At 40.7% G+C, this 23,519-nt stretch overlaps 1 protein-coding gene across 1 annotated transcript in view; it reads left to right on the top strand.

Annotated features, from left to right (window-relative positions):
* Positions 1-23,307, top strand: part of aopep (aminopeptidase O (putative)) — a 69,032-nt gene extending 45,725 nt beyond the window's left edge. The window contains exons 15-18 of the mRNA XM_072387741.1: positions 8,468-8,584; positions 13,059-13,145; positions 13,239-13,387; positions 22,759-23,307. Coding sequence (XP_072243842.1) covers positions 8,468-8,584; positions 13,059-13,145; positions 13,239-13,379 — 345 coding nt within the window. The 3' untranslated portion in view covers positions 13,380-13,387; positions 22,759-23,307. The remainder of the gene's footprint in view (positions 1-8,467; positions 8,585-13,058; positions 13,146-13,238; positions 13,388-22,758) is intronic.
* The last annotated feature ends 212 nt before the right edge of the window (positions 23,308-23,519 follow it).

The raw sequence follows: 23,519 nt of genomic DNA, 5'->3' as shown, positions 1-23,519 counted from the left end.
CTCTATCCCTCGTTTTCAGTGTATCTTTCAACAGCGTTAGATGATATCGCTCCACACTGGAGGTCATTGCAAGTGCACGCTTGTGTTTAATCCCTGTTATTATTGCTATCTGACTTAACACGGCATTAATAAACGAATGTAAACCCGTATGTGTGCATGTGCGCATTGATGTCTGTGCATTCTTTCTGTGTGTTTGTGTGTGTATGCTGACATTTAGAACCCTGAGTGTAGCAAAATGGCTCAGTGAAATTTAACTGCATGAGCTGAAAAGTTTCCCGAGCCTTCATTTGTGTGTGTATGTGGGGTTCTCTGCGAGTGGCATGTTAACCCTTATAATTATTTGGACCAAACACCCGCGACTGATTTTACAGATCAGAAACCTCTCAACAGAAGCTGGAGTCTGACTTTAAAAAAAAATCCTTTTATTCCGAAGTTTTGCCCAGAGATAGTATTTAACCACAACCTCAGGCTGCTCTCACCCTCCCAGGATCAGATTAGAACAAATGACACAAGGAAATGAAAGCTGGGCTATTTTCAGCCATAGTCACATTTCATACTTTTGTACTTTGTGCCTTTAGGGAGTGGGTTCAGAATCAGGGAGGTTGCTAAAAATGCCTTGAGAGTTTGTTTGCCATATAGGTGTGCAGTAAACATTGGGAGTCAACTAGATTTCAATATGCTAGTCACCAAACATTCCACTGCAAGTTGATTTTGATTATGACATGACACTGGAACTCCATGGGGAAATACGGGGGAAAAAAATGCAAATGCACCAATCATGTAAATTAAATCATTGGTGTGATTCCAATAAAATAGAGCTTTAAGTTATGAGAGTTAATAAGTCACAATCCACATGCTTTCAGGGCTGCTGCGATAACTGTTTTACAAAATAAATACTGATATTGTAATAATACACATATGATAATACAATTTATTCTCACCTGACATTGTTATTGATGGCAGAGTTTTAGCCATTTTCTGCGAAACAGAGCCAAAGAATGTAATAAGGGATGATAAATTTGACTGATATTTTCACACTTTTTGTAAATGTCACAATAATGCCATCATGGATATTTTCTAGTAAAAATTATGAATATGCAATATTGTAACAACTTCCTTTTGAATGCTTAAAGAAAGTCATTTGCAGCTTGTAAAATATCCAGAGAAACCCTATTGTTTGAAAACCTATGTGACAGGAAAAGCTGCTTTGAGGGCTCTGAGGTTTCGCACTCAGTTCTGGTCTGGTTTTCATTTTTTAACTGCAACACTAGTGAAGTTGTAGAGTACAGGATGACAAACTGTATTAGGCTTTCAATTTAGTACAACTTGTTCCTACTGTGGGATTAATTCAAAGTCATTTTTTAAAGGATTTTGTTGATAATAAGAGTACAGAATACCACTTTAACTATGCCAGTTTTCGGAAATGTTTGTTTCCATCAAATTGTTTTCCATCATCCCTGTCCACTCACCTCGTTCCTTGTCTAAGCTGACATCCAGCTGTTTGGATGGGTCATCGGAGTACAAATGCTACACATTTTTCTCTGTCACACACAAACAGCAGTCCTTTTGTTCCATTTCTATTTCAAAGGCCTCTGTCTTTCAAAGGCTTATGGGTGATGCAGGGTTATAACTGCCACCACTGAGACCCAGGTTCAGTCCCTATTGTGGCTCCTACCTGCTTGGAGGGTATTTAAATTGAAGAGAGCTTGATGGACGTTTCTGGTGAAGACAGTGCCAGCGATACAGTGCAAAGGAAGCCTCTATTTTTTTTTACCTCACCTGACATACAAAAGCGCAAGTAGTGACCAGGTCTATCTTGCAGGTGAACGATGCTTTGGAAAATCAAAAAGAGAACGTGAAAAGATTAAATTGAGGTTTATCAGAAATGCACTTGTATTTGTGGAATTGCCTTTTCATTCGGACGGGAACAAAGGATTGTGGGAGGAGGAGTAGGAGGAGAAATGATGAGTGGGAGGCGTCCACTGGAGACAGTTAGATTTGCAGCTTGCGTCAAAGCACAAAGTGCCAGAGATTAATTAAACTTCCCCTGTTTTGGAGGTGTATGTATGTGTGAATCAGAATGAGTCAGGGTGGTGATGAGTAGGAGAGAAAACCTGTTAATTGCCCTCAGGATCAATGCCAAATTGCCAGAACATAGAATTTTACATGAAAAATGCCCCACCTTCTTGCAAACCCACGAAGAAAGAATAGAGTTTTGAGGTAGAGGCCAAAAACCTTCTGAGCAGCAGCAGCAGCAGCAGCAGCAAAGCCCATGCCTCATGCATGCCAGCTGAAAGTTCAGCTTATGTGCACATGCACATTCATTTGGTGTAGCTGTTTGGTTTTTTCGCCTTTTGTTTGCCCAGTTGATTCCTCTGAAAAGTAAAAAGTCCTTTCCCACTGCCAGAGTCAGTAACTGTTGTGTTTCAGCTTAACCCCTGGCTCACAGTGTTGCTGTGACTCCACAATGCTTTGCGATCACCCTGAGAGTGTGAATATGAAGGCTGTGAGGGAGGATGGATGAGGGAAAGAACAGCTACTAGGGGCTACCTGTCCTAACAACAAGCACCTGATTAAACACTCTCAAACACGTGTTTACATAACCACACATGGACGTAGGTGGGAGAAGGACACATGCTAAAAAATGTAAAATGTAATTAGCTAACATAGCATAAATTAAGCATTCAGAGTTGTGGTTTTCAAATGGGCTGGGATGATTTGAAGTGTATTATACATGCAGTTCATATTTGCTCCCATTATACGTCTGCTGGTAAACACTGGCCTGTTTTTTAGTATGCATTTATGGGAAGATATAAAAATGAGACATTTTATGTCCCTGATTAGGCTCAAAATTGATTGCGGCAGCAAAATAAACAAGCAAACACAAAAAAAACCCAAAAAAAAACCACACAAACACATGCAAATACACGGCCTCATTCTGTTATCTTTTGCTGCTGTGGCTGCTGATTAGAGCAGCTGTCAAATTGAAAAGGCAAAGAATAAGCGCCATTAATGATTAAATTACAGATAGACAGTCGGAGCTGTCGGTCATTACCAAGGTCTTCTGTCTATCTATCTGTGAGATCATCACAGTGCCAAAGCAGAAGCAGGTGTGACATCATTTAAGGGAAATTATAGAACATCACGCTGCTCGGTCGCACAAGTTGAAAGGGCAACATGTGACTCATAGATGACCTTTCAGTATCTGTTTGTGTTCCAACCCATTAACCAAAATGGGTTTACAAATCCTGTGCCAGCAGGCTGTTTTTATAATGTCTTTTTAGACCTTGTGAACCCACAAGATTGCAATAACATATCCTCACAATGAATGAATTTACTTTTCTCCATAGCCATTTATTATATTTATGGCATCTTCTCATTACGGCTGTATCTCTTACGAAAGTCTCTCACACTTTCTGCCAGCACGGATTACAGTTGAGAGGGGCCTCTTGCTAACATGAGACACATGATCATTAAAAGTTAAGTCAACTGTTTATTCCTGAGGAAAATAATGAAATATAGAATATATTTGCCGCACAATATTCTCAACGCTTCATCCAGGGCTTAGGAAAATATAAATTCAGTAATTTTCTAAAAAATGCTGTACAGTTGCCAAGAGATGTAATATTACCAAACAAAAACCTAATTTTTGCCTCTTGTTAGCCATTTTGTTCTGGGCCATCTTTCCTCTTGGTGCAGCTGTACAAGCCACTTAAAAGTTGTTATATCTGTTGAGAGAAACCAAACATCTGTTTGGTCGACTGTCTCTCTTTAAGACCTGTCCCTGCCACCGCAGTTTCAGCAGATGAATGTTCTGGCCCTCAAATACAAGTGAAAAATGAAGATATAAAGGAATTAATAGGGGCTTTTAATTGGAGGAGCCAGACACAAGAGTTTGCCCCTTTGAAAGGGGGAGTGAAAAGGAGTTGGTATGGAGATGGGTAACAGACAGTCATGGAGACAGAGGCAGCGGAAAAAAAGAAAGGGTGGGATTTAAGGGAAAGAAAGAGTGAAACCTTAGTACCTGAGGTGTGGGCTGAGGTCCTTAGCTGCTGGTGCCAGAATGTGTTTTTACGAGCCTGCGGTCAGACAGAAATAAAAGGCAGTCGAGCGGCTGAATGGCACACACACACACACACGCACACACACAATTCAATGGCCTCTCAGAAATCACAGTTTGGTTTTATAATGTCACAGTTAGTCAATGTCTCCAACCCCCTTAATGCTCCATGACTGAACAAGCAGGAAATTTTTCCCAGTGGTGAGGAGGTATGTATAGGTGTTATATATCTGTATGCCTTTAAAGCCAAGTCAGTTATAGTAAAAACTTTTACTTATAATATCATAAGTCACAAATTTGAGTCAAAGGGTTTTATGATTTGAACTGCCTTTACGTCTTAGGGGAAGAGGCATTGTTGTACAGTCAGTTGGGCATTTTGTTGAAATTTTTATGTAATTTTGTTGGTGCCTTTCTTCTTTACTTATTTTTCCTGTTTGTCTTTATTTAATCTACACAGTTACACAGGTCATTTCACTTATATTACTATCATTCATCACATCAGGTTTTACATTTACAGGTAGCAGAAACAAAGGAGGGCAGTGATGATGCAGGGGTTACTTGAGGTCCCCGTTTCAGTGATTCAAATGGAAATGGAAACTGAATGCTTAAGGAAGCAAGAAAATTAGATTGTGACCTTGTTTTTAATGGAAGTGAAGATTAATGTTTTGAATCGATTTTTGTATATGCATAAAGGCTTCTCAAAAAGGACAACGGTCAGTTTACTGCATAGAACAAAAGTAGCCCTAAGTGCTGTTGCCATGGAAATACAGAAAAAGTGATAGATCGTTGAAACGAAAGAGATTTTTTTTTCTATTCAAGTTTGAAAACACGTTTAATCTTTAACTCTCTCTCAGAGAAGGAGGTGCAGTGGAGTCGAAAGCAACTTTTAATCTTAGTACAGCTTGATCAGTACTAAGTTGAGAATTGTCACAGTAAAAAAGAAAGTTTCTGTTCCTTATGTGCTTGACAGACATGTTATAGAGCACTGAGTTTTTGTCCCACACTTCTGAACCAACACATACGCTCACACACACACACACACACTAAATGTAGCTGCTTCCCCATCGGACTCCCTTTCTCCATCCTTTTCAAATTCTTATTTTTTCTTCAAACTTGAACTGGAAAATGCACAAACACACACACAGAGACTCACACACTTATACTTTATTTATAGTTTGGGGCGGGCATCATATCCTGTGTTTACTATAGCTAAATTTCATTGAGCTGTCAGTCACTGAAGCAAACAGTCTATATTTGTGCATGCATGCACACGCTCGTGTGTGTGCGTGTGTGTTTGTCATTGTTCTGTAGAGGTTTAGAGGTCAATGTGTGTGGGGACATTTCAGCAGCATATTTCCCAGAGGTCTTTGTAAAGCTCAATTCAATTCAATATACGGACAAAAAAAAAAAACCTTCCCTGTGTCATAGCTTTACACTGAAGTGGATTTCACACACACAAACACATATATATATGTATATATATATATATCTTTAACCTTGCCTGCACTGTGTCTGTATGAGTGAGAATAGATATTTTCACATGAATCACTGTAATAAAGAGTTCTGCACTCTACCACTGAGGGCTATTGTTGGAATCACCTATGACCTGATCATGACATGGGACTGTGTGCGTGTACTTTGCCGCATGCGTGTGTGGGTTTGTGTGTGTGTGTTAGTGAGCTACACTACAAGCTCTACCCACCATGGAGCTAGTGACCCTGTAACTTCTGAGTGAGTTCAGTGTCTTCTAATGAAATATAGAAAATAGGTTTTTAATGGATTCTCCCTAAAACAGGACACTGATGAAGAAAACATGTAGATGAGGATTAAAAAGATGAAATGTTTTTTTGTACTCTTTGCCAAGCTGTTTTGGAGATAACTGTGTGAGACTGATTAAAAAAGGAAAAAAAATAAGAAATTAAGCCAATTCTTACAGTACCACCTCAAGGCTTTAGGCTCTGATCAGTGAAGAGCACCAATTTTCATGTTTCCAGAGCTTCTCGTCTTGCTGCACGTTTAGGGATGAAAATTAATTAGAATTAGGAGTAAAGTAATTATTAGGGCTACTACAGCTTTGCTGTCTGACTCTCGAATAAAACATACAAGTGGAAACAATTCAGCTCTCACTTTGAGTCACAATTCTTCCGATTTTCACCATTTATGACCAAATGTTTGTAAGTTTCTTATCAATATGACATTACAGAGTCTGTTGCGCAGTTACCCAGTCATGAATAATTGCAACAATACACACTTGGAAATCCCACTCAACACAAGTGCCACAATTTTGTGGGTAAATGCTGCAAGATTTAACTGTATAAAAGAAATGAGGTAAGGCAAGTTAGGTGAATTGGTACTGTGCTCTCAAAAGAGTCATCTCCTTTGAGGACGGAGCTTTTGTGGTTTTCATTGTACTAGTCGAGTGCATTTTTGCTTTGCCACATTCGAACTAAGTCAAAGAAAGTCATGAGAAACATTTATCATTTATGTAATGAGGTGGTAAATACAGTCATTTCCTCTGGAACGTGGTGCAGTGGAAGTGAAAGCAACATAAAGTTCTGTATAAGTTCACTTGAGCAAATGTCGTTGATGGTATGTTTCCGTTGAAGTACAAGAGTCAATTTGTGCTGTTAATTGCTGTTGATGTGGGTGACTGCTAAATGGAGACATTCTGTTTGATGAGAGAAAAACTCATGTCCCCGTTTGTGTGTACATGTGCAGTGTGTGCACGGCTGTGTGTAAGGATCATAATAACAATGTGAATTGGTTTCAAATGTACCATCATTGACCAGGAATTTGTTTTTGGAGACACTGGTGCAGACGTATTGATTACCGCCATGGCAACATAAATACATACAGGCAAAACAGGACCTCACAGTCACCGCAGAGGGGTTGTGTTAGTGTGTCTGCAAGAGCGGTGTTTTATTGCTGTGGACTCCTCACTTTTCAAAGGGCGGGAGAGTGAGAGGGATCATGGGTGGGCTCCAAAGAGACTCTTTGGAGAAGGAGACGCGCCACTTCAGAAAACACTCAGAGTTCACAAAATGGAGGGAGGAAAGATGCATAGACGAGAGTCAATAGAGGATGAGGGAAGATAGGATATCAGAGTTTGTGTGTGTGTGTGTGTGTGTGTGTGTGTGTGTGTGTGTGTGTGTGTGTGTGTGTGTGTGTGTGTGTGTGTGTGTGTGTGTGTGTGTGTGTGTGTGTGTGTGTGTGTGTGTGTGGCCGCTGTACTAGTAGAGTTTGATTTGACTTTTCGCCAGCAAGAGTCTAGGTGCTACTCACTCAGCTCTAGCACCTGTAAGCCGAAATACTTGCTGGTTTTTGGTCAAGTATTTCCCAGCAGTGCTGAGGAGGTTGTTTACCAAACGAATACGCTCTTCACAAATGATGTATCCCAAAATTAAAGCCACAGTTGTGCTTGTTGCATTGACTGAATAGAAGATAGGATGTGCTCTTTTGTGCTCACTTTCTCCTTTGCGCTCTGCTTCACTCAGTCACACACACTTCATACTCATTTTCACATTCGTCTCCGTGGAGGCTCCAGCCATTAATTGAGTCCCAGGCTGGGAGCAGTGAAGAAGAGCTGGGCATATCCAGCAGAGAGGCAGGCAAGGCTGGGCACAGCTGTCCCCAGAGGAGGAAGCCACTCTCTCATAACGCTGCCCACGTGGATTCTCAAAATACACGTCTCTGAAGATGTTAGTCATCAGAAGAATATAGGCAGCTTCCTTCAGGTCTGATGCAGGATACTATGAAAAGTGTTAGCAGGCTGCAGCAAAGCATCAAATAGTTCCTGAAAAACTTTGTAGTTCTTCTCGTCTTCTCTGATATCGCTGGGATTTGACTGGCACTCTATGAGGGGAAATGCTTAAAAAATGTTTGTTGTCCGTGTGCCTGAAAAATGCTCTGCTCTTTGGTTCAAAATCAAAAAGGACAAATTCTATTATGTTTCATTCCTCTCTGTGGTTGATTCAAATCCTATTGTTTCCCCTTCATCTCACTTCTTTTTTTTTTAATTTTCTTTTACCTCTTTTGTAATATTTTCTAGTGGTACAAGATTCACTTAGTTTACCATATTTATTTAATTACCTTTTCAGCTCTGATATATTGCACTTTCCCCCTCTGTTCTAAAGACTGGATTAATGGCCTGATTTCTATTAATGTGATTTTTTTTTCATCAAGGCTGTCACAGCAAAGACAAGAAAATGAAACTTGTAGAAAATAATAAAAATGTGCGTATGAGGGAGAAATATTCAGTGTTTAAATTAGTCTGCCATTCCTGATAACTTAGCTAGTTTAAAGCTGCTTATGTAAGGAGAAAGTGGCCTTGCTCATGATGTTTAATAATGTCTCAGTGTATTCATGAGGGAGCTTGCACTAATATTATAAACCGCTCTGTCTCCACAGTTGATGTCAGACCAGCTAGTGATGCTTTTGGAGCTTCTGCTAGAAGAATCGGAGCTGAGCGTGGCATCATTGCATGCTCTGCAGAGAACCTACGGTCTACAGAAACAAGACGCTGAGGTTAGACCTCACACACGCACAGGCTCATATTCACCCACGCACACATGCTCAGACAAGTGAACATATGCAAGCAAGCTCCACAATCTCTTCTAGTAATAAAAACTTGAAGGTTTCCTCACCGTTTCCATCCCAAGGTGTAGCACTTAGTGATGTGTAGTAAATTCCGCCCTAATAGCTGCTCTCCTCTGATAGCTGCCATTACTGACTAAATCCCACAAGTATTCCCTTCATGTTTTAGTGCCGAACAAAGTCCTTTATAAGCCCTGTTAACAATGTTTCTGTGTTTGTCAGTTTGTGCTATGCATATATATTTGTGAGCAGCTCAAGAGTTCTGTACTGTACAGCGCTGCCTGTCAGTACAGGAGCATGAGTGTGAAAACACGGCTGCGCCAGAGCCCGTAAAATGTCTATACTAACCATCATCGTTAACACATGGCTCATCTTAAAAAGAAAAATTTGATACATATTTAGGTTTTTACAAGTTCCTATTAATTATATGAGCTGTTTTGTTAGGGCAGTAATGTATATAATGGGTCTCAGATGTTCTGTTGGGCAGAGTCAGTCGACATTACATTGAATCCAGACAACGAAAGATGCGTTTAAATATTTACATTTAACACTCACACTCTGGGCGCTTGATCAGATCACACTTGTTGGCCACTCTGTGGCTACAGCTATAAGATTGGGCCTCTTTGATCAGACTGCCTGAACGAGGAAAGCAGATTCTCATCTACAAAAAAAAAAAAAGCCAGTGTTTGCTAAAAATACACAGGGCCATTATGCACATGGTCATGCATGGAAAAACACACATTTACACAAATATCCACACACCTGCACACACCAGTCTAAAGGCAATGGCCCAGTCCTAATGTTAGCAATCTCATTCAGAGGGGGTTAATCGCCTTCGTCTCTCCTTAGAAATGTGGACATTTATTTTCTCCTCGGCCTGGAGCTCGTTTTCTTCTTTTTTTTTTTTTCAGTTTTGCATCGTCTGGTACTGCCTTCTCTTTAGGTGGCTGATGATTGATCTGTTGAATACAGGATGAGTACAGGACTGAGTGCAGCTCAGCCTCTGTAACCCCTCAGTGTTTACCTTACAGAGAATGGGAGCTTTTCGGAATAAATTAATATTGGGTGATAGAAATGGTGGTTAGGACTTCTGAGAAGCTGTTAATATACAAAAGCAACCATGAATACACTCTGAATGCTCTAATGGATTACTTGAAAGCAGTAGCCTGCAGTAAAGCTCCTGATAAGGATATTTCGCCACATGAGTTGCATTTCTACTTTCTAATGAATCAATCTGCTGACATTTTCTCACTTAAATATGTTGATAGTCTTGTGCATATAGCAGCCTGGTATGCTGGAACTTATTTTTTCATCCCCTGTTATGCACTAAAAACAAGCAAAGCAGAGTGCAGTTTTAAGTGTGACGCAGTGCAATGAAAGTGATAACAGAGCTTGTCGCTGGGTTTCCTGTGTGTGAAAACACGTACACAATAGTGAAAGCAAACGAGTGACTGACCACGAGTGTACGTGCAATCAGACTGTGACCATGAATATGTGTGTGAGAGCGTCTCGGAGCCTGGGCATGTGTTTGCATGTATGAGAGAGAGTGCGTGACTTTGGCCCACTTCCTTTTATATGCACCTCATGTGATGTGAGATTCTTTGTGACTCCACCAGCACACATGTGTGTGTGTGTGTGTAGTTTCATGTGTCCATGTGCATATGCGTGCAGATGGAGAGCCATCTGTCGGTCAGTCACACTGGCCTCATTGTTTAAGTTTGCTGCTCAGGTTAGATTTACTCCACTAACTGGAGACTTAACTGGACCACATTGAGATCTGTGCACATGGGCACCAGAGGAGATAAGGTTTACCGAGAATAAACAAAATATTGACTTAGAAAAACTAAAAAAATAAAAATAAATCAGCTCAGATTCACCCGTGTATTTAGAGATGTCAGTCTCAGAAGGCATCGTGCGTTCAAACACTTAAAGGCTTGAAACAGGCTCTTGGGAAGGGTTCACTGAGGAAGAAATTCCTTCCAGAATGAACGGGTGCCAGTTGGAAAAACTAGATAAGAAAACAGAAGTGAGCAATAGCTTTTAAACCACTGACAATCATTTCAGCCAGTCGATTGCAACAGTTCCTCCAGCAGGACAGCGTGCCCCCACCACACAACAAAAACTGCTCGGGAACATGACAAAAAGCCCAAAGCGTTGATTAAGCCTCCAAACTCCCAAGATTCCAATCTGATTGAGCATACATGGGATGTGACCGAGCAAGCCCGATTCACAGAGGCTGCATCCAACAGAAACCACCCGAGAGATCCACTGACAGTGTCACTGAACCAGACACCTTGGAGCGCCACCAGAGGTTTCAAATCTATGCCTCAGCTGGTTGACCTCCAACAGGACCCACACAGCACTAGGCAGATGGTTTTTAGGGCTAATGAATTTAGATTTATGTTGAAGATCATAAATGTAGGAAAGAAGTTTGAAAAAGGAAAACACAAATGACTAAAGATCGTTTGAAATGTGCTTGTTGCCTCTTGACAAGTCAGATGAGCAGATGCCACTCGCATATCTTCCCACTGCAGAGGCCAGATAGAGCCTGGTTCTGTATAAAGGTTTACAAGAATACCTCATAGCACTGCGCCAGTAAAAGTTTACCAATAAATATTTTTCACTTTTGGACAAAGTCCAACAAGAATCTTTCTCAAAATTCTGGTACACGGCTTAACACCGCTCTTAAATCTTGATTCCACGCACATTAAATTCACGAGATTCAGACTCTATAGGATGTGTAAGCTGGTTCGTTATGGGAAGCCCGCACACACACACACACACACACACACACACACACACACACACACACAGAGTACTTAAGCAACAGTTGAAGCGTTTGCGTGTGTTAAAATTGGTGGTAGAGGAGAGTGAAGGCGGGATGGCTGTGCAGTAATAAATGAAGGAATGTCACTGTGTAATTGCATGCACTGTCAGAAAGAGGGGCCCTGTGAGAGGAAACACAGTAAAAAAAAAAAAAAAAAAAAGGGGGGGGGGGGAGGAGAGGTGCACCAGGCAGCTGCTCTGCCCCAGGGCTCTCCCCAGGAATGTAGCCCAGTGTAGTCAACAGCTGCTGGGGCTACACAGGCCAGAAGGGCAGGGCTGGCACTTGAGGGGACACAAACTGTACACACTTGTGTTCACTCCTATGAATGCAGAGACCCACACACACACACATCATTGTTCCCATGTTAGCTGTAGATAGAGAATTATAATACCTCTTTTTGAAAGCTATTTGATTTTTGCTGAATGAAGTTTGACTATATATGGGACTTTAAAGCCCTTGACACCACTTAAACTCATCTTCATTACCGGGTTGCAGTTGTAATACGAGCATTTAAACATAGTTGGAGCATTCTTAAGCTGCATAAGCAGGTGGAGGGCAGTGCAGCATTTAAAAGGTGAAAGCACAAACTTCTATTAAGAGGGTTAACGCCTTAAAAGGAGATCTGGGATCCATTTAGCTCCTCTCTAGGTTAAGCCACCTCAAAATGCAAGCCTGTATATTTGCTTCCCCTAAACTTGAGCTGTTGAAATTGTATCAGTCACCAAATAGCCCACGCTTAGTCACTGAACTCTCTGAAGGACTAGTTTATTATCCTGAGCGTGTGGAGAGTGTGAGATTGTGAAGAAGACACCCACGAAAAAACAGCCAAGGGAAACTGTCCCGCTTTAAAGAAGTGACGGTGCTTTAAAAGATGTTTCATCTGAAATGTTTTATCACTTCTCTGCCTCTTTTATCATCTTCTCTCTACCTCCTCCACAAGAGTACAACCCAGCACACACACACACACACACACACACACACACAGTCAAACACGCTAATGTGTACGCTCAGAGCAGATGATGAAGGATGATGGTTGAGGCAGGGACAGAGCCAGTCTCTGATCTCTCCTGTAACCGCGGCAACAGAGGTCCTATTGATCCTCAGGGAGAAAGGCCAGGCATTAGCTCTCCACACACACTTACAGTTAAAATGCACGTATACACACACTGTGGTGTTCACGGTGTGTGTATTATACAGTCAGAGAAACAAATTGATCTTTTAAACACGAATTTTTAGGTTGAGATGATTTTCTCTCGGAAACTAATTCTGGATCTTAATTCTGAATTAATCTGGGGCAACTTTTCAAAGCACAAATAAATTAAAAGAACCATCAACACCATTCTGCTTTACAATGATTCCTATTACTGTTATAAACTGATTTATTCATATTTTCTTTTACTAACAAATTAGTAAAAAATTTATGTTGTTAACTCTATCAGCTTTGAATTGGGATAAACTCCATAAAGTTACATAGTTTCAAACCTACAAAGGGTCTGTTTCAGTGGCATATTTATAATGTATAAATAGAAATATATGTTCGATTAATGGCTGTATTATTCCTCTATTCTCCGGTTCTAGGTCCGACATCGCTGGTGTGAGCTGGTGGTCAAGCATGCATACGTTCAGGCTTACGGAGATGTGGAGCACTTTCTGGTTCATGATCAAGTAAATTGCAGCATTTGATTGAAATCCTAAAATGAAAGCTTCAAACGTATGTAAAACACAGAGGAAACGAGACTGATAGTACGTATGTTACAGGCCATGGGTGTGTATCTGTATGGGGAGCTGATGCTTCAGGAGGATCCTGAGCAGCAGGCTCTGGCTCGTCACTGCCTCTCATTAGTCCAGGAGGAAATGGACCGGTCGGCACACAAGGTGGTGGAGGAGATGATCCTGTGACACTGGAGGTGAAGTCTCGTTTTTAGTCTTCAGCGTGTTGCATATCAAGCGTTTGATTTCATTTTCATTTTCTGGTCCTTGCTGGTATGCCCTCATCCTGGATGTCTGCATGAGTTAAAAGATGTTATAAAGCTACAAGATATAAGATTTCTATCTTTTTCTTACACCTATTTGCAGCCAAAATCAGTTTCTCCTCAGTTCACTGGAGCTAAATATGTATTTGTTTAGGTTCATTCAAGGAGATTTTAAGTTATCTTCTCAGAGAAAACTGTCTGATGACAGACCAGTGACTCACTGGTACTGACTCACTTTACTCATAACAATAAAGTTATATTTCAAGTGTCTGAGCACAATGAAGCTGAAGGCTTCGCCATCACTTACGCATTTGGTTTTATCTATTCATTTGCCTTTGACATAAAAGGGTAATTCTTGTTCATCTCCACTTGTTCATATTTATATGTACTGAGACTTTATCTCATAAATGACCCTGTGGTCGGCGCCTGTAAATGGCGCCTGTAAAAGAAAGCTTTGTGTTGAATTGATCCTCATCCCATCTGCCCCAGCGGACAGTCTGCACAAGTCACTTGGCTACCTATGCTGCACATTCCTTTCTGAGCTCATTGACTGTGCGTGTGCACATGTGTGTTTGTAGGGTCCAAATGGGGCCTTTTCCGTGGTTTCACTGCAGCGCCGTCAGGATGTGTTTGTCAGAGAAGGAATTTGGGAATTTGTTCCTCAAACAAACGAGAGAGGGAAGACAGAAAAGGAGAGTAAACGGGTCAGTGAGCATTTTTTTGAGGGACTCAGAATGATCTCCCCTCGATGTGGAGAGATTTTTTTTACCCCGTGCACCCTGGAATTCCTTTTGTGTGCGTTGTATATGTATGCACACAAAACCACAGATGTCAACTAGCAGACTTCTGGACCAGTCTGAACGGTGAGGGTGTATTGGCCCGACACTAGGTGAAGGAAAGGGTTCAAGAGGGAAGGGACAAAGAGGAGAGGATCGCAGAGTAGATAGGTCACTTTGAAACTGCTGATCTTTACAGTCCGGCATTTTACCATCGAAAACCTTTGAATAATGACATAAGTCAGTTAAAAGGATCTTGTCCTGGCAATTTAAATTCAAGGACTACTTTTCAAGGTTATTGATAAAAGCAGCATACAATGGATAGGATGGTGGAGCATCTGGAAATGTACTTTTTCTTTGGGCAAACTTATGAAATTGTTTTCATTATCATGCTTTGATTTGATATGATTGACAGTTTATTCAGAAATGATAGGTGAGAAGAGAGCCAGCCATGCAACAAGTGCCCTTAGGCAGATTCTAATTAGGATCATTGACATTTGGTCTGGGTGAAACCAATGATTTTTAAAATTTTATTTTAGCCTTTATTCATCAGAGCCTTTAAAGACTTTGGGCTGCCTTAAGGAAACAGCAGTGGAAGTTCAAGAGTCCCGTTAATTTGGATATTTCATACTGAAAAATTCATCAAATCAATGAGGTCTAAGGCTTCAACTGATTGCTATTTTCTTAATTTCTTAGTCTATTAAATGTCAAAATATGTGTAAGTGTAGTATCAGGGGCGATATATTTAGTTCTGTCTGATCAATAGTCTAAAGACTGATGAGATTAAACTTGTTCTTTTACACTTCAATAAATAAAGCAGTGTGTGAAGTTTAGTCTAGTTCAGCCTTTCCATCTTCACCATTCCTGCAGTCATTAGCATATGGCAAACTCATACAGAAATAAAAAATGATTTCCACCATGAAATTCGTATCCTTACTTCAATAAAGTGTCAGCATATGTCCGGCCCTGAAATGTCACCTAAAACACTCCTCAAATCACTTTATCAGTTATCAAAATGTGGTTTCTTTAAGCCATGTTGAAAATAAAATAGAACTTCAGCTCAAGGGCCAATGAAACTATTTTACTATTTGAAAAAAAGAATAACTAAATAAGGTGATCTAATTGGCACGAAGAACCAATTGTTCATGTGCCCCTTCGTCACAAAGTTTGATGAAATGCAACTTGCTCATTTTTGCATGATCGTGCAGACTAATAAATAATTACTTATCTCATATCTCCACTCTGATCTTGGTGGTGGTAGAACAGAAAAGGATGGAGGGATTTCCTCAGAGTGAAGAGACTGGAAGCAGCATGTCTAGCAAACAGCTAGAAAAACTACTTCAACTTCAAATCAATGATCAAAATAGTTGTCAGTTATTTTACTGTATATCTACTAATGGATCATAGTGAATAGCAAATAACCCTAGTGTGTTTTTGATGAGGTTTTGGTTTAAATGCACTCAAATCTCTGTTGAAATCAGCTGTCATCAAATCTGGTCAAATAGCTCAGCTTCGACTTGTATATGGAGATTGTTTACATCATCTTTTCTAACAGTGCTCTGTCCCCTTTCTAATGCAACAGTGTGGAAAAATATACATTTCTGACACTAAATTAATTAATACTGTGTTATAATGTCAGAGCACAAGGCTGATAAATACTCTTTAGGTGACGGCTCGTTGATTTGGAATAGAACCCTAAAATTGCTAATGTTTCAGCTCTTCATTCACAGCCAACTGAAAACACAGGTATCCGTTTTATTTTCTGTCACACGGACAATTCAACGTGGCCGAAAGCCATCTGTAACCTTCGGCGCTGCTAATAACTCGTCCACATCAACCCGAGTGACTTACAGCACCAAAATCCTTTCTTAGACCCCAACAAGGCTGCCACAGGATATGCCTTTATCTTCAGACACAAACACCCTCTCACAGGTTCATGCATTTGCACATTCTGTGCAAGGCTTTCTTTACAAGCGTTTGGCATCTGGCTCAGTCCTGATAAATCTCTCTGACACACAGACACAGCACAAATCTGTCCGTGCCCACAGATCTCTTGTCATCATCTGTCACTCCTTCTACCCGTGGACCCTCATGAGTACTGGGGGAATGAAAAGAACAAAAAGAAGAAGCATTTCATGATTGATATCCTAAACTTTTACTATTGCTTCCTACTGGATCGATCCAAACAAGCCTCTGTAAACATCGGTGGATCACAGTGGTCAGCTGAGATCAGAGATCTCTCTCCAATTAAAATGATGGATGAATGGACCACCTCACTGCCTTTTCATATTGCACTGTAGGGAGATGGATTTATGTTCCACTGCTCAGTTAGTGTTCCCCCATTGTCCTTTCTCAAGTAGAGCAGTCCTCCCTGTACCCTTTTACACCCTAATACACACACACACTGTTCTGTGGGATTAGGCAAGGCGGGCTGAGAGGGTTTTAACTGAAAACAACATGTCTGTCAAGGCAAACCCTGCTCTGTGTTTTTAAACCTAAAAAGCACAACCCTTTAAAAGAGTAGGGTGGTCTCTCCCTGTCTTTTTTTCCCCCCTGTCTCCCCTCCCTTTTCACCCTCTCGTTCTTTTCCTCCCTCGGTACATGCCTCTGGAATCCCTCTTGATCCGCTTAATGAGGGGCATATCGCTGGGTTAGCCGAGCGTGGCGAATAGGAGACGAAAAGTGGGGTAACTAAGGAAATAGTGAAGCAGCAAGGATCTACAGGTTTGGTCTTTCACGGCTGAGGTCTGAAGGCAGACATAAGGGAGAAAAACGGGGAGGAAGGGCAAGGAAAGTTTAGTTTCAGGGTGTTGTGAGTTAGCAGTGGATTGGAGCTGAACTGAAAGATGTAGGTAGAGAAGAAAAGAAAAAAACACTGACAGAGAGGAGAGCTTGTTCTTTCATGTCTGGGCTGTGAGGGTTCCTGGCGTGCTGATTTGTGACTTATGATAAAAATCACATTGCCAGGGATTACCACACAGCCCTGACCCAGCCGGCTGCCATAGCAACCAGAGCCTCTTCTATACACACACACACACACAGGACTAAATCACCCCCCCAGAAACTTAAAAACTGAAGAAGATGTGATTATATAAGGGTGCATGTAATGGTGTTTGAGGACCTGGTGATTTGGACGTGTGGCGATGGGAAGAAAAAAAAAAAAGGATGATTAAGGAGCTCATCATCGCACACACCACTCACCTCCAGAGTTTTTTAGTATCCTCTCTCCAGCCAGACACAGAGCTTAGCTGATTGGTGAACAGTGATTGATTTCCTCTTTGTTCACAGTGGCTAAGTTCTGCACCTGAGGAGAGCATGACCCAGACAAGCAGACAATGAAAAGAAATGTGCCATCAAGTTTGTGTGTGTATGTGTGTGTGTGGACAGCAGAGCCTTTTTTTCCCACTTCAATTATCTAATTCACAGACCTCCTGCCACTTTGTCCTCTTCTGTTTCTTTGCTCCTTTTCCTATTCTTCTGCATCTTCTCTCACCTCCCCTTCCTTCTCTCATCGGTTCTTAGTGTTTCTTCACTTCTGTCTCCTCTCTTACGGAGCTAGCCAGTAAAATCCTCTCACTCACTAGAAAGAATTAAAACACACGGACCACCTTGCAAATTCGAAACACCACGCTATGCTCTCCTGCTTTGTCTGCTGTCCTTTCATCTGTCCTCACTGCCCCCACACTTTGTTTCTGCCTCCTTTAAGTTACACTTATGAAAGATAATCCTGAGCGTGATGCTGCTTGCACATTTTGTAGTTCTAGCGAAGGTAAGAGCCAAGTACCTTAGGAGAAACTGTACTTGCAGCACTAATGAGGCCTGAAGAAACCACCTACCCTCGCTATTGAATCAATCCTACAGCAGTGGCCACAGGCATCCTCATCGCCATTGTCCTTCATCACCACAACACTTTTTCACACAGCAGAAATTGCGACAGGCACGGTATAAACGTAAGACTATAGCTATATATGGCAGTACTTCCCAATGATGAAACAGGTTGACTCAAAACAACCTTGAGCTCCATGAATGAAAAGATCAGCTCTTAAAGCAACAAACCACATCCGAGTATTTCATTATAAAACATTCCTGTGGTGTGGAAGTGATCTTGTCGTGTCATAGCAGTTTGAGATATGCGTTCGAGCCATTTGTCAACTTTCCGTGAGTTTGTAACACGATTTTAGGAATTGATTGCAAGACGCAAGGTGGAATTTGTGTGTTGCGGTTTAAGATCAGAGCATTTCTTTTTCATGTTAGCGAGTGGCTCTTTCTGCCTTTCTACCCTCTTCACTGCAGCCGGGGCACACTCACAAGCTGCTTGGAGCATGTTTGTCTTAATCTCCTCCATCATCGATGCGATTTGTCTTCCAAAAAGTTTGTTTTCCGTAGCTAAACCCTTGTTTGTGTTGGCATTACATATGGGGAAATCGCACCGCAGGTTGCGTCAGTTTAAACTGATCTGAGATTACAGGTGGCAGGACCTGTATTAAACAAGGTGCTCTATCCTCAGCTTATTTCATGAGCTGCGCATTAGCACGCAAATGGTCTTAAGATTAATGTTAAGAATGTTTTTGTAAAAAAAAAAAGGCTCAAATAAGTGGCATAAAATGAATGACAAAAGAAATCCCTGAGACAGTGAGTCCTCTGGCTATTATAGGTACAAAAACAGCTGATAAATGATAGTCCAGTATAAAGCAAGCCAGAGGAGGCTTACATTTTTTAATTTCTCCTAAGCCAATTAAAAGTGAATTTAGTTTTCTTTAAAGGAAAATGAAAGGACATTTTCACAAATATCTTTGTAATTAAACTCATACTAAGCAAGAATGCCATGGCAACCAGTAACAACTAAATAGGTACATGTGATAAGTCTGCAGCAGAGTAAAGGCGCATGTAATTGCAACTGAAAAATAAATGTATTATATGTACAAAGAGATGGCAGAAATGAGTTCAGGTACATATTTTCTTTCTCTAGAACTCACAGTTTATTCAATCCATTTTAATTAGAAGTTAAAGGAATTATGTTTTTCTCATTTCTAAATGATTTAATTTAAGTGGGAAAAGTTTCAAAATAAAAACTGAAGTCTAAACCGACTTTCTGGATTTACAGGAGATACGAGGGACTATTTCTTGGCTTGTTGCAGTGACTTTCCTGAGTCCCTGTTGGCTGTTTCACAACCTCACAGTGCAACGAGATTTCTGCACAGTTTAAACAACAAGATTTAGAGTCAGATTAGCTTTTCCCCAGAGCTTTCAGTTTTTATGATAAGCCAAGTTAACCTACTCACCTCCCCACTGCTTAAAAGTGCATTTGCCAAAACGTCAGATTGTTTTTCAGACTAAGCAGTCAAGTTAGGATACAGCTGTACAACCTGTAAAAAAACAGGTTGATATGGCTATCATAAAATCACTTCTGAAAATCATCCTTTAAGTATTTAAAGAGCTTTAGGTTTTAAGCTTAAAATGACTTTGGCAGGGTGAAATGCTGCTCAGGCATCCCTGGATGATATGTATTGATTTCTGATCTAATCTCAGCCCGAGGCAGCCAAGATACAGAGACTCATAAAGCAGGCGAGTTCTCACACATTTCCTCACTGTGAAGGAAAGAAAGACTGAGGCGTCAAAGATGGAAATGGTGATAACAGTTTCAAGGTCCTTCCATGGGTTAAGTGTCACTTTCAGTTTATTGGGGTGATCAAGTGTTTTTATGCCGTGGATTAAATGTGCGACATAAGCCTCTCTCTCGTTTTTCCTCAGACAGGAGAAACAAAACGCTGGGATCCTGTAGAACAGTTGCATTCTCAGTTGGGTTGCACCGCATGCTTCGTTTCAGGCGCTGCCGAGTGTGTTTAGAAGAGGCAACTTAATCGTGATAAGCACCGATGCAAAAAACACTGCAAGCAAAACACAAATGCCCTCTGAAATATGAGCGCGTTCATCATTCAAGGTTGTGTTTTCATTACACTTTCCCTCAACAAATGATCAATAAACTCTGCATCACATAATAAAATAATTAGTTTTGGAAGTGTTATACAACCATCTTTGCTTCTCCTCACCAAACTAATGTAATGGCAAAGCCCATTCCAGCTAGATGCACTCATCAGCTAACACTCAAGCTGTCGATATCTGCGGCATAGTGTGTGTGTGACTGAGACCCTAGAGTTTGAAATACTGACCCACAGTAACTTACTGCATAACCTCTGCTGTAACATGGGTGCAGGCTGCCAGAATCCACTCAGTAGCCACCTCATTGTAATGCAAATCTATACTGTTCAGTTCCCTGATCAGAACAGTGACAGATGGCTGCAAATTAATTAAAAACTGGACTTTTTTTTCCCTTTTTTTTTTGTAAGATTATGTCTCACGAGGAGGTTTAACAGCACTCTATTTTCACAGCGACAAAATGGCGACTAAACGAGGACAGATGTGTGAATTAGAAATGAGGGCCATGTGGAGCCTGCCATTTTTAGACCTATATTTAGGGCCTGTTAAAAGAGTAATGACCATCAAAGGCCTGTAAAAGAGAGGAATTGCCATCAGAGCCTGTATCTAAAAGGTGATTTATTACACACTAATGGGAGGGAAATGGTTCTCCGCACATCAAAGGATAAAGCAACATAGTATAAAGCCCCTGAAAATAAACTTATTCGCCCCACAACACCCACATCTTCTCTTCATGCATGTTTAACTAGACTGATTGTCTCTTTAAAGCCAAGTACATTTCAAAGAGCTGCTAAATTGGATTCCATTTCAAAGAATATGTTGGCAACTTCAGTAGCTTTAAGTGATGCAGTATGTATGGAAGTTCATCAGAAAGGGTGGTGAAATGTGACTGTGATAGATTTATATCTCAATTATTACGATCAGAAACTAAAATAGTCTTGTAGCCTTTTTATGCCAGCGTTGTAGCAGTAATCTCTACCATCCTAACCATCCAGCCCAGCGGATGCTGCGGAGAGCTTCCAACTGTGTCGAGCACACTCTTCACCTCCTACTGCAATCTTCCTCTCTCAGTTTTAATGAACCTACACATCTATGGTTTCTTGTAGGATTGGTAAAGGGGAAGGAGCACCGTTTGACATGCTGCTCAAGCTTGCATTGCTTTTTGCTGCATTGCAGATACTGAGACATGGGAGAAAAGAAAATGTACATGTTCATAATCAGCAACTGATGGCAAAGACTTGGGGCTGGGATTCCTGTGCCTACTGAGCTGATAATCAGTCCTATCGAACCACTGGCTCAGTTCAGCAGGAACAGGAGTCCAGTCTACTCACGACAGGACCAGAAACTTGCCCCAGCAGACTTCAAACACCTCACAAACTAATTTAAAAGATGTTCACATCCTTTATGGCACCATGGTATTGACACAGCTGTAGTTTTTTTAATTTTTTTTAATCAAGTTGTGGAATTATCAGGAGACAAAAACAACTGATGGAAATTTCATAGTCCAACTTTGCTAATAAAACAGCCGAGTCTCCATCTTAGCAATGAATCAGACCATTTCTATGTCTTTGTTTGTATGTTCTTTGCTGTTATTAACAATTATGTCATAGACCTGCATTATACTTGGCAGTATATTTCTGTGAGGGCCAAAGAAAGTCCTTTGGAGAAGTAGCTGACGTGTTTTGGCTTTAAGTTGCTTAACGCTAATAGCTTTTTTTCCTAAATTGGATCAGACAGAAAGGCGCTCCACTCCACTGTGATTAGATGATATGCTGTCATTGAGCCTTTAACCATCGCACACTCACTGCTGCTGTTGGAGATGGTTTTGTTTGTCAGCTCTGCACCTCATATTCTTGTGAACCGTTCTTTTACTACTACACACTTAGCTGCAATATGAAAGCAGATTGATGCTTTTTCAAATCTGCTTTCAGACTTTGTGGGGTGACTACTAAAATATGGTATTTCCTTTCTTCGTTCACCACTTTTACTAGTTTTACTTGAGACGCTACCGCACCACAAAAACTCAGTTTAACCCTGCTTCTATTTGAGCTCTTTTTCCCAAACAGTAACATTATGTGTGCGTGTAGGTTTTTTATTTTATTTTTCTCTTCTCAGGCTCGCATAACACACACACAGTAGCAGGTTGTAATCCATCCACTCTGAACATGCACATTCTGAGCCGACAGTACACTAGTTATCCTCACACAGGTAGATCTATTGATCTATGAATTATATATCTTTTGATCTGGGCTTGTAGATTTTTAGACAAAACATTAATTAAATCAATCAAAACCAAACAAAAAAAAGGTCTGACAAACCCATTCAGAAATGAGGTGGCCGCTGAACACGGGAACCAGGATACACACGTTTCAGTTTGCAAGTTCTTTTTTTTTCCCTTGTGTGAAATGATCCATCATTATCAAACTTATCTAAAACTCTGGATCTGGATCTCTGGAAACTCTTATCTAAAATTTTGGTATCAGTCGGGTTATGCTTCTCAGTCTTGAATAAAACAGTATTTACTGTTTAACTTCACATCAGATGGAATATTGTAATAAACAATGTTTGTGAGCATATCCTTCTCTCTTCCAGGTTGCAGACTACGGACAGAGATGACAGGAATTTGGCACAGGGGCCGTACGAGGATCCAGAAGAAACACCAGAAAGCTGCTTCTTCTTCTGCAGCCAACTGGATCGGTTTAGCGCAGTCAGACCACTGACTTGTACAAACATCATATAAGTCATATTGAAGCAGTGTTGATTTGTAGTTAGGCAGAAAAATGACTTCACGCCACCCATTTTTCGATTATTCATGGAAATACAGACATTTCGTGGGAGATGACTCGGCACCTCCAGCCATGTCTAGGAATCTGACCTGCTGTGTTTAAATTAATACTGTTTGAGTAGGTGTGTGTAAGTGTGAGTTCATAGTCTGTTTAGTCTGAAGCCATGATCTGGTTCTTAAGAGTTTACACTAGAAATACTTTCAGTGCATCTCATAAACTGCATAGGACTTCATTGTGGCCTGCAGTAAAAGTGTAAAAATACAACAAGATGACTCTCAGGTATTACTGTGTGTGTAAATAATGTCGTTGTGTTTTTACTGTTGTTTTTATAAAAAATAAAAGTATTATACATTTCCATAGCATTAGGACATGTCTTTTCTTTAAGTGTACACTATCACAAATGATCAAACCAAACCCACATATATACACACACATAGGTATATGATTGTCTTATCTCATACGTGTGCATTATTGAATTATACAATTACTGTGAAATTCATTGATACAACAAAATCCAACTCATATCCACACACACAGCATGGAAAGTAATAGAACTTACCTTCTAAG

Source organism: Leuresthes tenuis, unplaced genomic scaffold (assembly GCF_036924035.1).
Source record: "Leuresthes tenuis unplaced genomic scaffold, fLeuTen1.0.hap1 SCAF_6, whole genome shotgun sequence".
NCBI classification, from domain to species: Eukaryota; Metazoa; Chordata; class Actinopteri; order Atheriniformes; family Atherinopsidae; genus Leuresthes; species Leuresthes tenuis.
The sequence above is the reverse complement of the archived record's forward strand: the minus strand, read 5'-3'. Positions and strand labels throughout refer to the sequence as shown.